The sequence below is a fragment of the Martes martes genome, assembly GCF_963455335.1.
Source record: "Martes martes genome assembly, chromosome: 8".
In the NCBI taxonomy this organism is placed as follows: Eukaryota; Metazoa; Chordata; class Mammalia; order Carnivora; family Mustelidae; genus Martes; species Martes martes.
In genome coordinates this window covers 4243859-4259033 of record NC_137895.1, presented here as the reverse complement: position 1 = coordinate 4259033, position 15175 = coordinate 4243859, and the positions used below count along the sequence as shown (strand labels likewise).

At 57.3% G+C, this 15175-nt stretch overlaps 1 protein-coding gene across 2 annotated transcripts in view; it reads left to right on the top strand.

Annotated features, from left to right (window-relative positions):
• Nucleotides 1–8193: 8193 nt before the first annotated feature.
• FBLN1 (fibulin 1) overlaps nucleotides 8194–15175 on the top strand; it is a 78433-nt gene continuing 71451 nt past the window's right edge. For both annotated transcript variants that reach the window (XM_080811393.1, XM_080811395.1), the window contains exon 1: nucleotides 8194–8394. In XM_080811393.1, coding sequence (XP_080667519.1) covers nucleotides 8319–8394 — 76 coding nt within the window. In that variant the 5' untranslated portion in view covers nucleotides 8194–8318. The remainder of the gene's footprint in view (nucleotides 8395–15175) is intronic.

Sequence of the window (15175 nt, the reverse complement as noted above, 5' to 3'; positions counted from 1 at the left end):
CACATGATTGTCTCCATCCAGGAGACCAGGAGCTGAGATTGGCGAGAGCCAGACGTGCCCCCACGTGCCCAAATTCACCACGCGATCTCCTCCCAGTTTCCTCCTTTCCTTACGCACCTGACACCATTCTGTGGGCAACCCTGAGCCCCTCTGCTCCCTGCAGCCCCTCCGTTGCCGGGGCTCCCGTGGCTCTCCCTGGTACTGAAATGGCTGGTGTAGGTCTTCTCCAGGCCGTGAGCTCCCCGGAGGAGGTGCCCGTTGCAGGTCTGTGCTCAGCGTTTGCAGAGTGAATGAATCCAGTCCAGCGCGGGTTGGTTCTGAAGTGCCCCTGGGACTGGAGGGACTCGATGAGCATTGGTTTTGTTACCGAATCACTGTGGGCTGTCAGGCATGTCCCTTCAACCGCTTGGGCCTCAGTTTTCTCGTCTGCAGAATGGGAACAATTTGAGGTAGAAAGAGGAAAGCACTTGATAAACCGAGTCGGGGCATGGTGGTAGGGAGTGACGGTTGGCAGTTCCCAAGCCGGCTCCTTGCTAAGCCAAGCAGACACTCTGTAAGACTCGAGGTTCTGTGGATTTCCCTCAATCATGAGTCAGTACAAAAGACTGTTGAGTTCCTTTTAGAAAAACACTACCTGCGGAGATTTCTGGCACTGACCGTTCAGTTTAGCAAGTTTGCTCTGGTTGTAGAGACCCGCCCTCCCCTCCCCAATGCGCGGGCGCGCGCGCACACACACACACACACACACACACACACACACACACAGCTGGAGCCTATGGGGAAACTTTGGGCCTTTAATTAGGATCCTTTGTCCTTCCAGCAAACGGCAGGTGACTTGGCAAGCTTCTGGAGAGATGCTCATTGGGGCAGCATCTGCCCTTTGACCCATTCATCTGACTTCTGGGAATTCGTCCTAAGGAAATAATCCCGAATATGAAAAGCCTCATGAGCAAATAAACGGTCTTCGCAGTATTCCTTATATCAGCAACTGGAAGGAACTCAAATTCCCAATAAGGGAATGAGTCTGTGTTTCCCCAGCTGGATGGTGTTTTACTACCCACCGAGACGGAATGGCGATGGAGGCTTTGCAGCCACACAGAGCATGTTTATGGTAGAACGTTAATTAAAGAAATTGGGTTACAAAACTATGCACCCTGAGACGAGCTATGTAAACTATGCACGCAAAATACGGGAAAAGAACGCCCCACAGTTCGGCTTCTGTCGGAGGGTGGGATGGTGGATAATTTTTCTCTCCATCTTCCTGATTTTCTGCAATGTGGTTATAGTTAAAAGTGTCTTATAAACGAAGACATCAAAACAAAGAAACAGTGCTTGGTTTTCCGGGGGTGGAGCGTCCCTCCTGACTTTGTAAAAACAAGTCCTGCAGACCCACCGGTACGGCTTATTTCAGATTTTCTTTTTCTTCGGTGAACAAGTAACACACGTAGAGGGTACAAAAATATTCAGTGCAGAAAGATCTAGAAATGCCACCACCCCCAGGAAACGGCGTTTTTCTTCCTAATTTCCTTCCAGTATCTCTCCATACTGGTGGATGTTTCAGCAAAGCCTGGTGTACCTACAGTATGTATATGTACAATTTCAAGTTCTGCTCTCTTTTTTCTTTTACTAAAACGCAAACACCTCCGTCTTCACATTTGTCCGTTTACAGAATTACATCACATCCCAGAGCGGGGTCTGCCATGGATTTACTTCATCATTGGTCTCGCCTACACACCAGTTCTTACGCTCCCATTCATGCTCATGTTTCTATTATAAATCTCGTGGCAATAAATGTAATTGCCCACGATACCCATACAGTCGTACAGATTCGATATGTAAAATCTTACAGCTTTCCTTTACGTCGGGGGCAACAACGTGCAAAACATGACAGAAATCGTATCCCAGTGAAATGTCAGTCACGCACACAAAGCACTGAGAACTGAAGCGGACGCTGTAAGATCTGTCCTAAAAAATGCAACGTTTGAGTAAGGGATTCAGCTCTCCAAGAAGAGGGAGTGATGGCGGTGTGTGATTCCCCGACGGTGCCCATGATGTTCTGCCCGTTGGCTGCTCTCGGCACACTAATGTACCTTCCTCTCTCGTTCTCTCTCTCTATGCATACGAGCTTGTCTTTGCTGAACTCAAGCCAGCTCTCTTGCATACCACCGCGACGTTGTGAAGATCCTCCCACCAGAGGCAACCAACGCCCTGTTCAGAGATTACATTCAGACTCGCAGTGACGTCAGAGCCACTCTTCCCAGGGCCCACCGTCCTTGCGGGAAGGTCCGCTCCTCTTCCTGTAACAAGCAAGCCCAAGTGTCAATCAGGGCTCTTAGTTGCCACCGATTTGGGTCAATGTAAAGGGAAAGAAGGTTATTGGCCCGGTACCGGGCAGCCTGTGGAATCATCAGGAATACCGCAAACCGAGCCTAAAAGCTGGGCTCGACCGGGGCATCTGGAGTAAAGCCAGGGCCGTACCCAGATTCTGGCGATGTCACTGTCACCCACCACCATGCCCCCTGCCACCACGGCTTCCTGCTGCCAGGACTGACCCCAGAAATTCCAGGTTCTCGCTGCTGCTGCTTCTCGCTGCGCACAGAAGGGACTGGCCACCAACGCCGCCTCCTCCCATTACCGGCTCCCACCACAAAGTCTGGGGGGTTGTGTGTGCTCAGCCCCCCTCGGGCATGGGCCAGCACCCAGCTTTCAAGGAGGCCGGTGTGGGACAAGTATGGGTTGAGGCTCCGTCGTGGGAAGAGGAGGGATGCCTCATGAGGGCACTGCCTCAAACAGAGGGGACAAAATGGGAGAGGCCGTTACAATCCCACTTGCGACTCCGCAACCCAGACTAGCAGGAAGCTTCGCGATCCCCGTCCCGAAGCACTCTCGCTGGCAAGGAACGCAAGACACACGGATCTGACCGGGGACAACCAAAAACCCAAACACAAGGCAGTCCGGGTTCCCACCCCTGTCCCCGAGGCATCAGGGGCAGTTTTTCCAGAACCTGATCAGTTATATCCTCTCGTGTTTGTCAAGACAAAATTACACCTGCTTCAACATGTCATAGCCCACCCCCACCCCCCGCCGGCACACAACTTAACCGCGTGAGCTCCGTGCTTTTAATCTCGTTGACTTTCATTTTTTCCACTTCCACTTAACTACTCTTAGGACGGCCCAAACATCATGCCAGGTCCCCCAAAGACAGAATCTCTTTGGTGTTTCTGTTTTCTGGGCTTCTGCCCGGATGGAGCTGGAGCTTGGGTCTTCTCAGAGTGCGGTCCCTCAAGACTCACATGTAACACAGGAACGAATGATGGCGGTTTTATTTGAGTTTGCCCTGACGGTTCTGATCCATAGAACCTCAGGACAGCTAGAATGCTCTGGAATGCTGCATGCCCCCCTCCTTCCTTCCTTCCACAGTGGTTTGAACTCCAGAACCATATTCTCTCACGGTTCCAGAGTCTGGGAGCCCGGGGTCAAGACGTCAGCAGGGTAGGCGTCTCCTGAGGCCTCTGTCTTTGGCGCGTGGATGGCCGTCCGTCCTCTGGTGTCTGCAATGGTCATCCCCCTGCGGCTGGTGCATGCGAAGCCGGCAGCTTCCTTCGGGATCCTGCCTCCCTCGGTGCACAACAGAGGCCACACAGTGACTCACTCACGGCCCGCCACGTGCGTGAAATGCCATCGAAGGCCTGCAGCTTGCTAGGACGCCGGGCGTGTGGCAATTCTACGTCTTTAGGTGTCACGGGGGACATAGAAGTATTAAAAGCCCCTGGTCAGGAGCTTCCCTGGCCGTGACCTTCCCTGATGACAGAGTTGTCACTAGACGCGGAGGCTCCCAGTGTGGGCCTTGATTCGGTGCCCCGCTCTGTGGGAGTTTGAGAGCGAGACATCTGCTGGGGGATCCAGGGAGCCCAGTGGCCTTCCCTATTCTGTGTGTAATTATGTGTCTTTTATGGATGTTGGGCATAATTTGGAATCTCTAATTTTCCGCAGCCACCTGGAGGGGACGGGACCCCTTCTCGTTTGTCACTCTAGTCACGCCATGGTCCCTAGGACCTTCCTAGTAAGGAAAAGACCCTGGGATAGCCCGGAGAAGGGACCCAGAGGGGCCGGGAAAGGGGAACCAGGAGGGGAGGTGGTGGGATAGCAGCCCCGGGCTGAGCCACACGGGCGTCAGGAGTTCTGCCCCCTCCCTGGCTCAGTCTCCTCGGCCGTTGTATGGAACGACAACGTCCAAGCCGGTGGACGTTGTGATGCTGGGTGTCCCTGATGAAGACCGCTGCTTTCCTTCCCACGAGGCCCAGCCAGAGGCTAAGATTCTTGTCCATGAAAGATGTGTGGAACCAGTCCCCGCTCTCAGGGAGCTCACAGGCCCGGGGCCAGAGAGAAAACCAATCCTTGAACAAAGAAGTAAAGGAGTCTGAAGAGGAAAATTGTCCTAAAGGGGATGGAACGGTGCAGGACAGGGCCCCGGGCACAGGGGCAGCAAAAGCCCTCTGCCAAGTAGCATCTTAGCAGACGCCCGAAAGACAGAAGGAGCCGGCAGAGCAAAGAGGCAGGAAGGGAGGGGGTGCTTGGGTGTTCTGGGGGCCGTGAGCCAGGGACGCAGGGCCGGGTTGTGCCTGGGTGGGGGGGGGCAGGCAGCCACTGCCTTCGGGGTGGGGAGCACATACAAGAACCACAAGAGGCTTGTCCTCCAGAGTTTGGGCAGCGCCGAAGCCATTTGTTTTCTGACTTGGAGAAAAACAGTCCACGTGTGCCAACAATGATCTTTGAAACAAACGGAGAGCTATTTGTTACAGGGGGGTGGGGAGCAGTGAGTCGCCAGGCTCCTCTGAGATGGGAGAAAGCTGGACTGTCACAGTGGGACATGACAGATGGCTTCCTGCTTGGAGCAGAATCGGGGGGTGCAGGGGCGGGGGGGTGTCGTCTTGCCCTAGACGCAGGGGTCAGATGGTGGGGGGGCCTCCGTGGTCGCTAATCGCCCCCCCCCCGGGGGAGCCTCTGTGAAGACCAGTCCCATCTTCTGCAAATGACACGGGACATGCAATTCGCTGCTCCTCAAGTTTCTTGACTCTTACATAAGGACCCAGAGGGAAACGGTTAGAACTTTGTGCTGGAAGAAGCTGCTCTCTCCTGATGAAAGGTTGCACGCTCTCTGGTCAGAAAACAGCAATTATTCAAGTGATCATAATCTGATTTTTTAGTTTGTTGCCCAGAAACTCAGTCAAGTTTAGGTATAGGGATTAGACCATTCCAGGTTTCTGGTACAATTCCTCCTTTCTGTCGCAATGGTTTCCTAAAAAAAAAAAAAAAAAAATTTTTTTTTTACATTTAAATAACAAAATTTTCACTAGTAAACACAACATCCCATTTCTTTTAAGTTACCTTTTGCTCTTTAGCTACCTGAATATAGCTTTCCTAGGGTTGTAATTGCAGGGTGGACCTACCCAGTCGTATTCAATTTTGTTTTTTGTTGTTTTTGCATAATATTAGTTCACAGAGATCCTATTTCTACCCAGGTGTCCTATTCAGCCTTTTCCACAACGGTGCACTATTTCCTGGAGCACAGCATACGGGCAGAGTTGACTCTAACCCTATACACCATAGACAGGCTGCTGTTGGACGCCACGTCTTTTCTCCAGCGTTCACTACAATAAGCAGTTTTGTTATTACCAAAATAAATGAGCAAACGTTCTGAAAGGAGTCACAAAGAGAAGAAACACAAATGCCTAACACAAATGCCCTGAAACGCGTTCAAACTCCGTGGTGAGACATCTGAAGACCACGGATGATACACTGCAACAGCGACACGCCCGTTGCTTCTGCCTGCGGACCCAAATTAAACAAAGATGTTACTCCGTGCAGGCGCCCGGGTGGAGAGACTCCGGGCTGGGCCGTGTCCCTCGGCAGAGACCTGAGAGAATCAGTCCATTCCTGGGTGCAGAACGGCTCTCCTAAGGCTTCCTCTTCTACCCTAGATGCTGAGCCTAGAACATGCAGGTTTCACTGCAGCACGATTGTTAAACACTCCCCCGACACTCGCTCCCCAACTTAAATGCCCTAAATGTCCAGTCCTGGGGGAGTGGTGAAACCATGTGTATAGCGTTCATACGATTCACTCCCAGATGAGCCCAGGCCTGGGACTCGGCCGGCCTGCTTTCAAACCCTAGCACAGCCAGTCGCCTAGTTGTGAGCATTCGGCCAGCGACCTCGCCTCTCTGAGCCTCAGTGTCTTCATCTGCAGAATGGGAGAACTAAGACCTTCCATGGCTATTGTAGTCACAAAATAACGCTCTGGCCCGTAATACCCACTGCACATACTACATTTACTCTGAACTATAAACTCTCTCCAGGGGCCCTCTTTCCTCCCATGGCTTAAAGAAAGCAAAAACAATACCTAAACACAAGTCTTCAATCCGTTCCCAGCTCAGAGCTCCCCACCCACCCCCATCCAAGGGCCGGCAGCTCCCTGCCTCTTGCAGACAGCCCACGCCCCAGCGAAGTGGACCAGATAACCTTCCCCAGCTGCCCTGGGCAGGGAACCCTTTGTACCCTCTGCTCATCTGCCAAGGGCCAACCCCAAGTCGCCTCTTTTGGGAGGCATCTTTCGCCGAGGAATTAACAAGTGACCCCTTTTTACGATCATTCCTAGACTCTCCGCAAACCTCCACCTTAGGAAACATCCTACAAAGACAGGAGTTTTTTGTCTTTTTGTTTTTTATTTTTGAATAGAACTTTTTTTTTTAAAAGATTTTATTTATTTATTTGACAGAGGGAGAGACAGCGCAAGAGAGAATACAAGCAGGGGGAGTGGGAGAGGGAGAAGCAGGCTTCCCGCTGAGCAGGGAGCCCGATCCGGGGCTGGATCCCAGGACCCTGGGATTATGACCTGAGCTGAAGGCAGAGGCTTAACTCAGGAGCCCTTGAATCGAACTTTCATTTAGAAAAGGACACGTAGTGTAACTGGACAGCTGGACACGTTTTCACATAGGGAACCCAGCCTTGTAACCAATACCCAGCTTTAGAAAACAGATCCCAAGCAGCCCCCCAGAAAGCTCCCTGGTGCTCCCCAAGGACCATGGTTCTCCTGACCGCTAAGCTGTTGTCCTTCCCATAGAGGGAATCCTGCAGCACGCGGGGTGGTGGGGGTGCCCCACCATGTTTCCATTCTGTTGCTTGGGATGCCTGGCAGTTCCTGATTGGAAGCTATTCTGATAGTGCTGCTATCAACACCCTAATGCCTGACACCTGCTGGCTGTGAACTTGGGACGGGGAGGGCCCATGGTGGGGGGGGGGGTCCACGCTGAATGGTGCTCCTATGGGTTTCCTCTCTTCCTTCCTACCTTCACCGGCAGGCACTCGCTTTTTTTTTTTTTTTTCCTGTTTTCTTTTTTTCTTCTTTAAAACAAACGTTATTTATGGTTCCAACAGACTAACTCACCTTCGGGAACCACTGCCTGGTTCAGCCATTTATTCCCGCACAAAGAGGTAATTTCTGTAGGCCCAGCTCTAAGGCCGCTTTCTCTCGGCAAAACAAAGTCTCTTCCTCTGCGCATCGGGGTCCCGGGTTCAGCACATTCCCCTGGAGCTGGGATGTTGGTTCGAGGTCGGCCCGCCTGGACCGGCAGCGCGCTGAGGCCCGCGCCAGGTGCCGGGACCCAGCTGGGACTCCACGGACTTGCAGGCCCGGGAGGATGCGTGTGTGCGGGACCGCGGAAGGCGGGAAGCGATCTGACAGTGGGTGCGGGGCTTTGGTCGCGGGCCACGTCCTGCAGGGAGTCCCCCCCACCGCCTCGAAGGGACACCGCCCTGTCTCCCCCGCCCAGAAAGCGCCTCCGACCGGTGGGGACCTCCTCGCTACCTTGATCCCCGCCCCCCGCCTTGGCCGCGGAGTCGGGCGGAGAGAACCTTGGAGACGCCGCCCGCCTTCGGGCCGCGGGTGGGAAAAGGGATCGGGTTTCACGCGCGCCTGGGGGCGCGGGGAGGGGTGCCCCCCGTCCGTATGCGCCCCCCTTCTCGGCCGCCCCCGGGAGAGGTTTGGGGGTCCCCGCTCCCGCCCCCGGCCGCGGGCCCGCGCGCCCCTCGGGGCCGGGGTGCCCGGGCCCCAGGCCGGGGAGGGGGCGGCCCGACCCGGGAGGGAGGGCACCGCGCGCCCCCGGCCCCGCCCCCGCCGCGCCCTCCTCCGGGGCGGGATAATTGAACGGCGCAGCCGGGGCCCTGCGTTGGCTGCGAGGCTCGGCCGGAGCGTGGAGCCCAGGAGCCGCGCCCCGCGCCCCGCGCCTTTGTCCGCCCGCCGCCCGCCGCCCGCCGGCCCCATGGAGAGCGCCGCGCCGAGGAGGGTCCCGCTGCCGCTGCTGCTGCTCGGCGGCCTCGCGCTGCTGGCGGCCCGAGGTAGGGGCGCCCCGCGTCCACGGCCCCCGCCCTGGTGGCTCCCCCGCCAGCCCCGCACGCCTCGGGAGGCCTGGAGCCGTAGTCGTAGCGGTCGTCGGGGCGCGGCGCCCCCGCCGCGGTCCCGGGGTCGTGTGCGCGGGCCGTGCCCTCCCCTCACCCCGCTCCCGGCTCTGGTCCTGACCGCCTCGATGACCTGGGGCACTTGTGTGAAAGAAGAGATTTCCTCCTCCCTGACCGCCACCCCCACCCCCGGCCTCGTGCGGCCCACCCTCGTGCCCACCCACGCTCCCCCTGGGGCCAAGGCTGGGAGGCTAGCGGGGAAGGCCTGGCCGAGGGTTGACTGAACCCCGGTGCCCCGCTCTGTCCAGAGCGCCCGCTCTTCCCTACGCCCCTCGGTAGGGGCTGTCGTACCCAGCTTGTTGGTGAGAAGACTGAGACTGGGGACAGTGCTTTGCCACTCATGGGCTTCTGGGGGGTGGACTGGAAAAATCAGAAAAGAAGGGAGCAGTCTGGAGATAGATTTTTAGGGAAATAGCCCTGTATGGGGAAACCTCTGTCTGCCCTCCCTGGAGGTGGAGGGCCCCAAGGCAGAGGCTAGGCCAGGCTGCACACGCAGCTGGGGCTGGGGACAGGCCCCTTCCAAACCCACCCACCCAGTGGCAGAGGGGATGAGTCTCTGCTGGCCGTGCTCGGCCCAGGACTGACAGCAGCGGGAGGGCGCTTCTTTCTCCCTTAATTCTCAAGGCCCAACTCCTGGGTTGGGGGCGGGAGATGGGGCGGGAGAACCCTTAGGCCCTGCAGATTAGAGCAGCAGCGGTGGCCTCTGACCTCTCCGCTGACCCGTGACTCATCAGTCATTAGTCAGGCCTGCCTGCCCTGAGGCTTTGTCCTTCCCGGGGCCAGGCCCGGAAGAGCCCGCTGACCACCCTCAGAATCCTAGATGCTTTATCTCTGGTTTTAGCTTAGTTTCTTTTCAACTCTCGGGTGACCACCCTCCTCCCTGGTCAGAAGGTCGCCGGGAGAGGTTGGGGGCAGAGGGCAGAGCTCTGCGGATGCTTCTGGGCTCGCTCACTGGCTGCGGCAGATCCTGGAGCTCCGGCTCTGTCCTGGGCGCCCGCTGGGGGCACCTTGTGGGGGAGATGGCGTGGGAGGCACAAGGGCCCAGGGGGTTGGCAGCGAGAGCCATCCTGGTCTCCCCGGGGCTCACAGGAGACTTGTTGGAAGGATGGTGCTTGGGCAGGAGCTGGGCAGGCAGGGGGACGAAGGGCGTTCATGGGGAGGTGACTGGTGGTTGGACTAAAAACCCTGGGGAGGGGTGGCTCTGATTGGAGGCCACACAAGACTCTTGTTGGAACTACAAAGGGCCCCAGGGGCTCCCCGTGTATTTTACAGATGGGGTAACTGAGGCAGGCCCAGAGGGAATGCATAGGCGAGCTCTCCCGAGGCTGAGTCCCCGCTCCTTTCCGCTGTGCTCTTCGGCCCGGGGTGTGAGAAGGTTCCCCGGCAGCCTGGATGTGTCTGACTCTGAAGGGACACGGGGACTGGTCAGGCCGGAGGGGCGCACATCGTCTGTATCCAGGAGGCCCTGACTTCGAGCGTATGTTATAAAGGAGACCTGTTCATCGCGGACCCGGCTGGCGTGGCCTTCCCTTCCTGTCGGGATGGCCCCTCTTTTGAGTTTCAGCAGTGTGGTGTGGTTTGAGGGGAGGGAGCTGGAGCTCCCTGGTTCGCTGCTGCGGGTTCCCTGGGGTGACCTGGGCCCACCCTGCAGAGAGCTGGGGGTGGGGGGTGCGGGGCAGTACACCAGGGAATGGAGTTTAGAAGTGATGCTGGGAAGGGCCATCCAGTCGTGGGCCCTGTCGCTAATCTGTGGCTGCTCGCTTTGCCTGGTCACAGCAGTACAGGGGGGCGCTGACCTTCCATGCTAGGGGACAGCGCCGAGCCACTGTCTGTCCTATGTCTGTCTGTCCTGTTGAGCTTTACCGAGAGCGGGGTGGGAGGGCGTGGAGAGGAGGAGGGCCGTGGGGAAGGCCGACTGCTCTCTCCAAGACTTTCTTGGCCTCTCGCTCCAGCGGGCAGCGTTGCTGACTGATTACAGAGCAAGTCTCTGGGAGGGAGAACAAAGACGGGAGAGGGAGAGGGCTTGGCTTGGAAGCACGTGGCCTGCACCCCGCCGCTGGAACTTTCCCAGGCTGGTGGTGGGGGCCGGACAGGCTAAGCCGGGGGGGGGGTGGCGGTGGTGCCTGTAAAGTGCTGGATGCACGAAGATGAGACTCAGGGTGCCCCCGGGTGGGGGACAGTGCCACGGCCCCTCCTGTGGGACCCACGACTCCAAGTGACACCTTCTCCTCACTCTGCCTGAGGGGCTCCCCCCCGCCCGGCTCAGGGCCCCCTCTGCCACCCCTGCTGGACTGTGGCGTGTGGGGGTGCGGGAGCAGGGACAGCACGGCTCAGTCATCTGGGGGTCCCAGCTGGCTGCCACGAGCTTCTGTGGGACAGGAAACAACTTTGCCTGTATCCGCCTGGAAAAGCCCACAGGATGGGGTGGTGGTTTTCTCATTTGTCAAACGAAGATAGCAGAGACCGACTCCTCAACATGCCTGGCGGCCGGGGGACGTGGGGGTGGACATGGCACTGTGCCTGCTGTGGCGGCTGGATTAGTGTGACCTATTATTTGCGTGACCCCCTCCCTAGGGTAAGACAGGGTCCTCTTCCCCAAGAGTGCTCTGAAAGTCCTCCCGGCTCCCCAGGAGCGCCTCAGAACCCGCAGCGGTCGAGAGCCAAAGCCATGTTGGGAAAGATCACACAGGAGGGGCGTCTGCTGGCCTCCTCGGACCCCTGCGCACTAGGTATGTGCTCTGGGCCAGACGTTGTTCTAAATCGTGGGGGTATGGCAAGGAAGAGGCGAGGCCTGGCCCTTGTGCCTGTGGGGCTCCCCACCCCCCCCAGGCGAGGCAGAGGAGTGGACAGGCCATTCCAAAGCAGCCCCGTAGGGCAAGAGTCGGGGACGACCTCCCCAAGGACCAAGGAAACAGCCCGCAACCTGGCAGGCGCCGACTGGGTCTCTGGGGAGGACGGCTGGGAGGACGGGGCTCCAGACAGAGAAAGCAGCACAGGCAAGAGTGCAGAAGGCCCGAGAGGACATGGACGCATGTCCTCTTCCCTCCTGCTCCGTCGAAGACAGGGCTCTGAGCGGTCGGTGCGGTCTGGACAGCCTTGCAGATAAAGACTGACGAACACGGCCGCTGGCCCGCACGGTCACCTTGCCGGTGCGCTTTATCCAATATAAGACTCTCCTTTGCAAAACATCACGTTATAACAATTTGATTCATAAAAGTTTTTGCAGGCTCTGTAGGGTCCCAGTGTCCTGGTAACGACCTCGCGTGTGGCTGCCCAACCAAACGGGGACACCTATTCGGTCAGCTTTCCTGGGATCGGAGACCCTTCAGCCTGGAGGGAGCTCGTTGATGAGGGGGTGTGCAGGGAAGCTGGCGAAGTCAAAGTTGCAGCAGGCAGGGCAGGACAGAGGCTGGGTGCTGCCGACCAGAGCTCTTCCCCCCTGGGGCTTCCTTCCTTGGCCCTCAGGCTGGTCCTCACCAGGCTCTAAGTCAGGAGGGAGTCAGGAGTGGGTTGCTCCAGCTGCCTGCATGTTATCAGCAGTTGGGGGCTGGCACTCAAAGGAGGTGCGGAGACTGGTTCCAGTTCCAGATATGACCAATCCTGTACTCTCCCTGCTTCTCCTTAAGTACGGAGTGAGAACACACTCTGCTCTAGGAAATTTTAAAATTGACATATTTTGTATGTTGTCACTAATTTAACTCTCTCAACAATCCTATGGTGAAGGTACTGTCCTTATTTTCATTGTACAGACGTCTAAACGAAGGCCCAGAGCAGTTAAGTAACATGTCTAGGAAACACAGTGGTCCGTCGAGGACCAGGACAGGGGACCCCAGATTCCTGACCACTTGGCTCTCTTGCCTTAAGCCTAATGAGGGGAAATAAAAACCGGTCGGACAGCACTTAAACCCCATAGACAAATGCTGCATGTGCAGGGGGTCCTGAGGAGGAGCAGGTGTTTTCCATCCATGGGGGACCACAGAAGTCATGAGGGGCTTGTGGCTGGCTTGGTGGGATTCCCCAAGGTGATGACACCTGTCTTGTTTTCAGATCAGTGGACAAGCCTGTCCCGTCCTTCGGAGGCAGGGGCTGTGGTGGTGGAGGGCTGTTTGCTCGGGTACCCAGGTCTGCTCTCAGTCCTGCCTCTCTCTTGGGAGCGGCCCAACTCAGGGCCTCCTTGCTGCCATCTGGGGCTGGGGCTCAGGACCCCTCCCCCTCTCCCGAGGAGCCTACATTGGCCGTGTCCTTCCTGCTTCAGGGGGAGGTGGTGCACGCAGGAACGGATGCCTCTGGCCACAGGACACTGGGTGAGGTCTAGAACTGTCCACAGGGTAGAAAGTCGCCCCTTTCCTGGCACCTTCATAAAGGAAAATATTCTTGGCGGGTCCTGGGTTCCAGACACAACAGGGCGGGCCCAGCATCTGGAGAAGACGGCCCTGGAAATTGTTCAGGTCCTATTCCCGCTTGATGTGCCCCTGGCCTTGCCAAGTGATCCTGCCAGAGGGCTGGGCTGACATGGCCAGCACTAGGAGTGGGGACACTGGGTTCCTGCCCATCCTGTTGCTGACTTCCTGGGGATCCCGACTGCCAAGGGCCCCGGTTACTGCTCCTGACGGCCGGGACCCAGAGCCTTCTTCTCTCCACGTGGAGGGTCTGTGATGTGTCCTGCATTGCTGGCTTCCAGCCACTCAGAGGTGACACCACACCGGGGAGTGGGGAGGGTCTGGCCCTCTAGGGTCCCTACACCTCCCGGAGGGTAGCAAGGATATAAAAACCAAAGAACCAGCCTTGGGGTTCGATGGGTCCCTGGACGGGTTTTATGATGGGCACTTGAGGTGAATTTGGGAAGAAATGGTTTGTCTATCAGGACATGGAAACCACAGATCAGCTAGTTCACTCCTGGTATAGGTGGGGAAACTGAGGCCCAGAAGGAGGAAGTAGGTGATCTGCAGTGTCATTTGTCAGCTGTCTCTTGGGTGTTACTAACAAACGTTTCCTGAGCCTCCCTTTCGAGCCTGGCCTGGCCCCCGAGGAGCTGTTCATCATGCTGCCATCATTTGTCAGCGGGTCACCTGTGTGCTCCGCAAGCATGAGGCCCCCGGGACCCGGCACAGCCGAGGACCGCGCCTTGTGGAGCTCGTGTGCCGTGTGGGTCCCCCGTGGCCCCAGATCAAATGACTGCAAACCGAGCGGCTTAATACAACAGGTCTGGCCTCTCACCGTCCCGGGGGCCACAATGTCACAGTGTCGTGCAAGGCTTTGCTCTGGGGCAGGGTCTGTCCTCGCTCACCCAGATCCCGGGCTCGTGGCTGTCTCTGTCTCCATGTATCTTTCTCTTCCTCTTGTGTCTCTTCTAAGGACACTCCTGTGGGATTCAGGGCTCACCCAGGTGACCCAGGAGGAGCTCTTCTTGAGATCGATCCTTAATTCCAACTGCGAAGACCCTTAGTCCACACAAGGCCACACTCTGGGGGCAGGACGTGGACGTATCTTTTCAAGGGCTACCGTTCAAGCCGCTGCACACACAGATGCCCTCGCCAGGGTGTAACGGCAGGAATCAGTGCCGCGATGACCGTGACCTGCCGTGACAGGGACAGCAGACAGGGGTGCCTCTCGAGTGGGCGGAGAAGGGTGATACCCAGCTGAGGTGTGAGTCGTGAGGAACCATCTGTGAAAAAGCCCTGAGAAGAGCTTTTGGACAAAAGGAGCAGCTGGTTCCAGGCGGGTGGCAGCGGGTGTATTGGAGGGAAGGGAGGGGAGTGTGTGCCTCTGGGGGAGAATGGGGGGGAGAGGGAGGTGTAGAGGATGGGAGGGCCTTAAAAATTAGGGTGCAGACTTGTGGGTTTTATCCCGAGTGTACTGGGAAGCCGCTGGAGGATTTTAAGCGGAGGAATGATGTTATTTGACTCAGGTTTCTAGAAGTCACTCTGGACTGCTGCATGGTGAAGGGCCTGTGGGGTGGTGAGAGTAGGCAGAGTGAGCCGGCGTGGAGGTTTCTGCGGGGTCCAGGGCCGAGTGGTAGTCAGGGGGCTGCTGGGAAGTGGATAGATCTAGGGCGTCTGGGAACTCGAGTGGCCAGGACTTGCCCTGGGGTGGGGGATAGAGGGCGAGGGAGAAGGAATAATTCAGGCTGACCCCACTGTTGTGGGGCGAGCAGCTGGGTGGAGGGTGATTGCTAATAACCGAGCCAGTGAAGGCTGAATGGAGTGGGGCCCCAGGGTCGGGGGGTAGAAGAGTCTAGGTTCCTAGTGGACCCTGTAAGCGTCCTGCTAGGCATCCGGTGGAGCCTGGGCTTGGAGGCACGATCAGGCTGCAGACAGAAATATGGCAGTCTCAGCCCGTAGGATGAAGCTGGCAGGGGAGATGGAGAGAGGGGGACAGAGGCGCGGGGGGACAGAGCCCTCCCAGGCACTTTGAAGAGGGAGAAGCTCTGAGGTAACGGACCTGCTTGGGGGCTTCCCAGAACCCCTGGGACGTTGCCAGGACTGGTTTTGAGATGGGAGGGGCCCGTGTGGTTGTGGTTGGTGGTTTGTTTGCTAATGGGGTGAGCCACTATCGTTCTTGAACCTGTTTTTCCTTTTGGATCATGTCACCTGCTGGAGTCAAATGTACTATAAGTTTTGCTGCCTACGTGTGGTCCTGGTTTTGATGTAAGGCTTCTCTC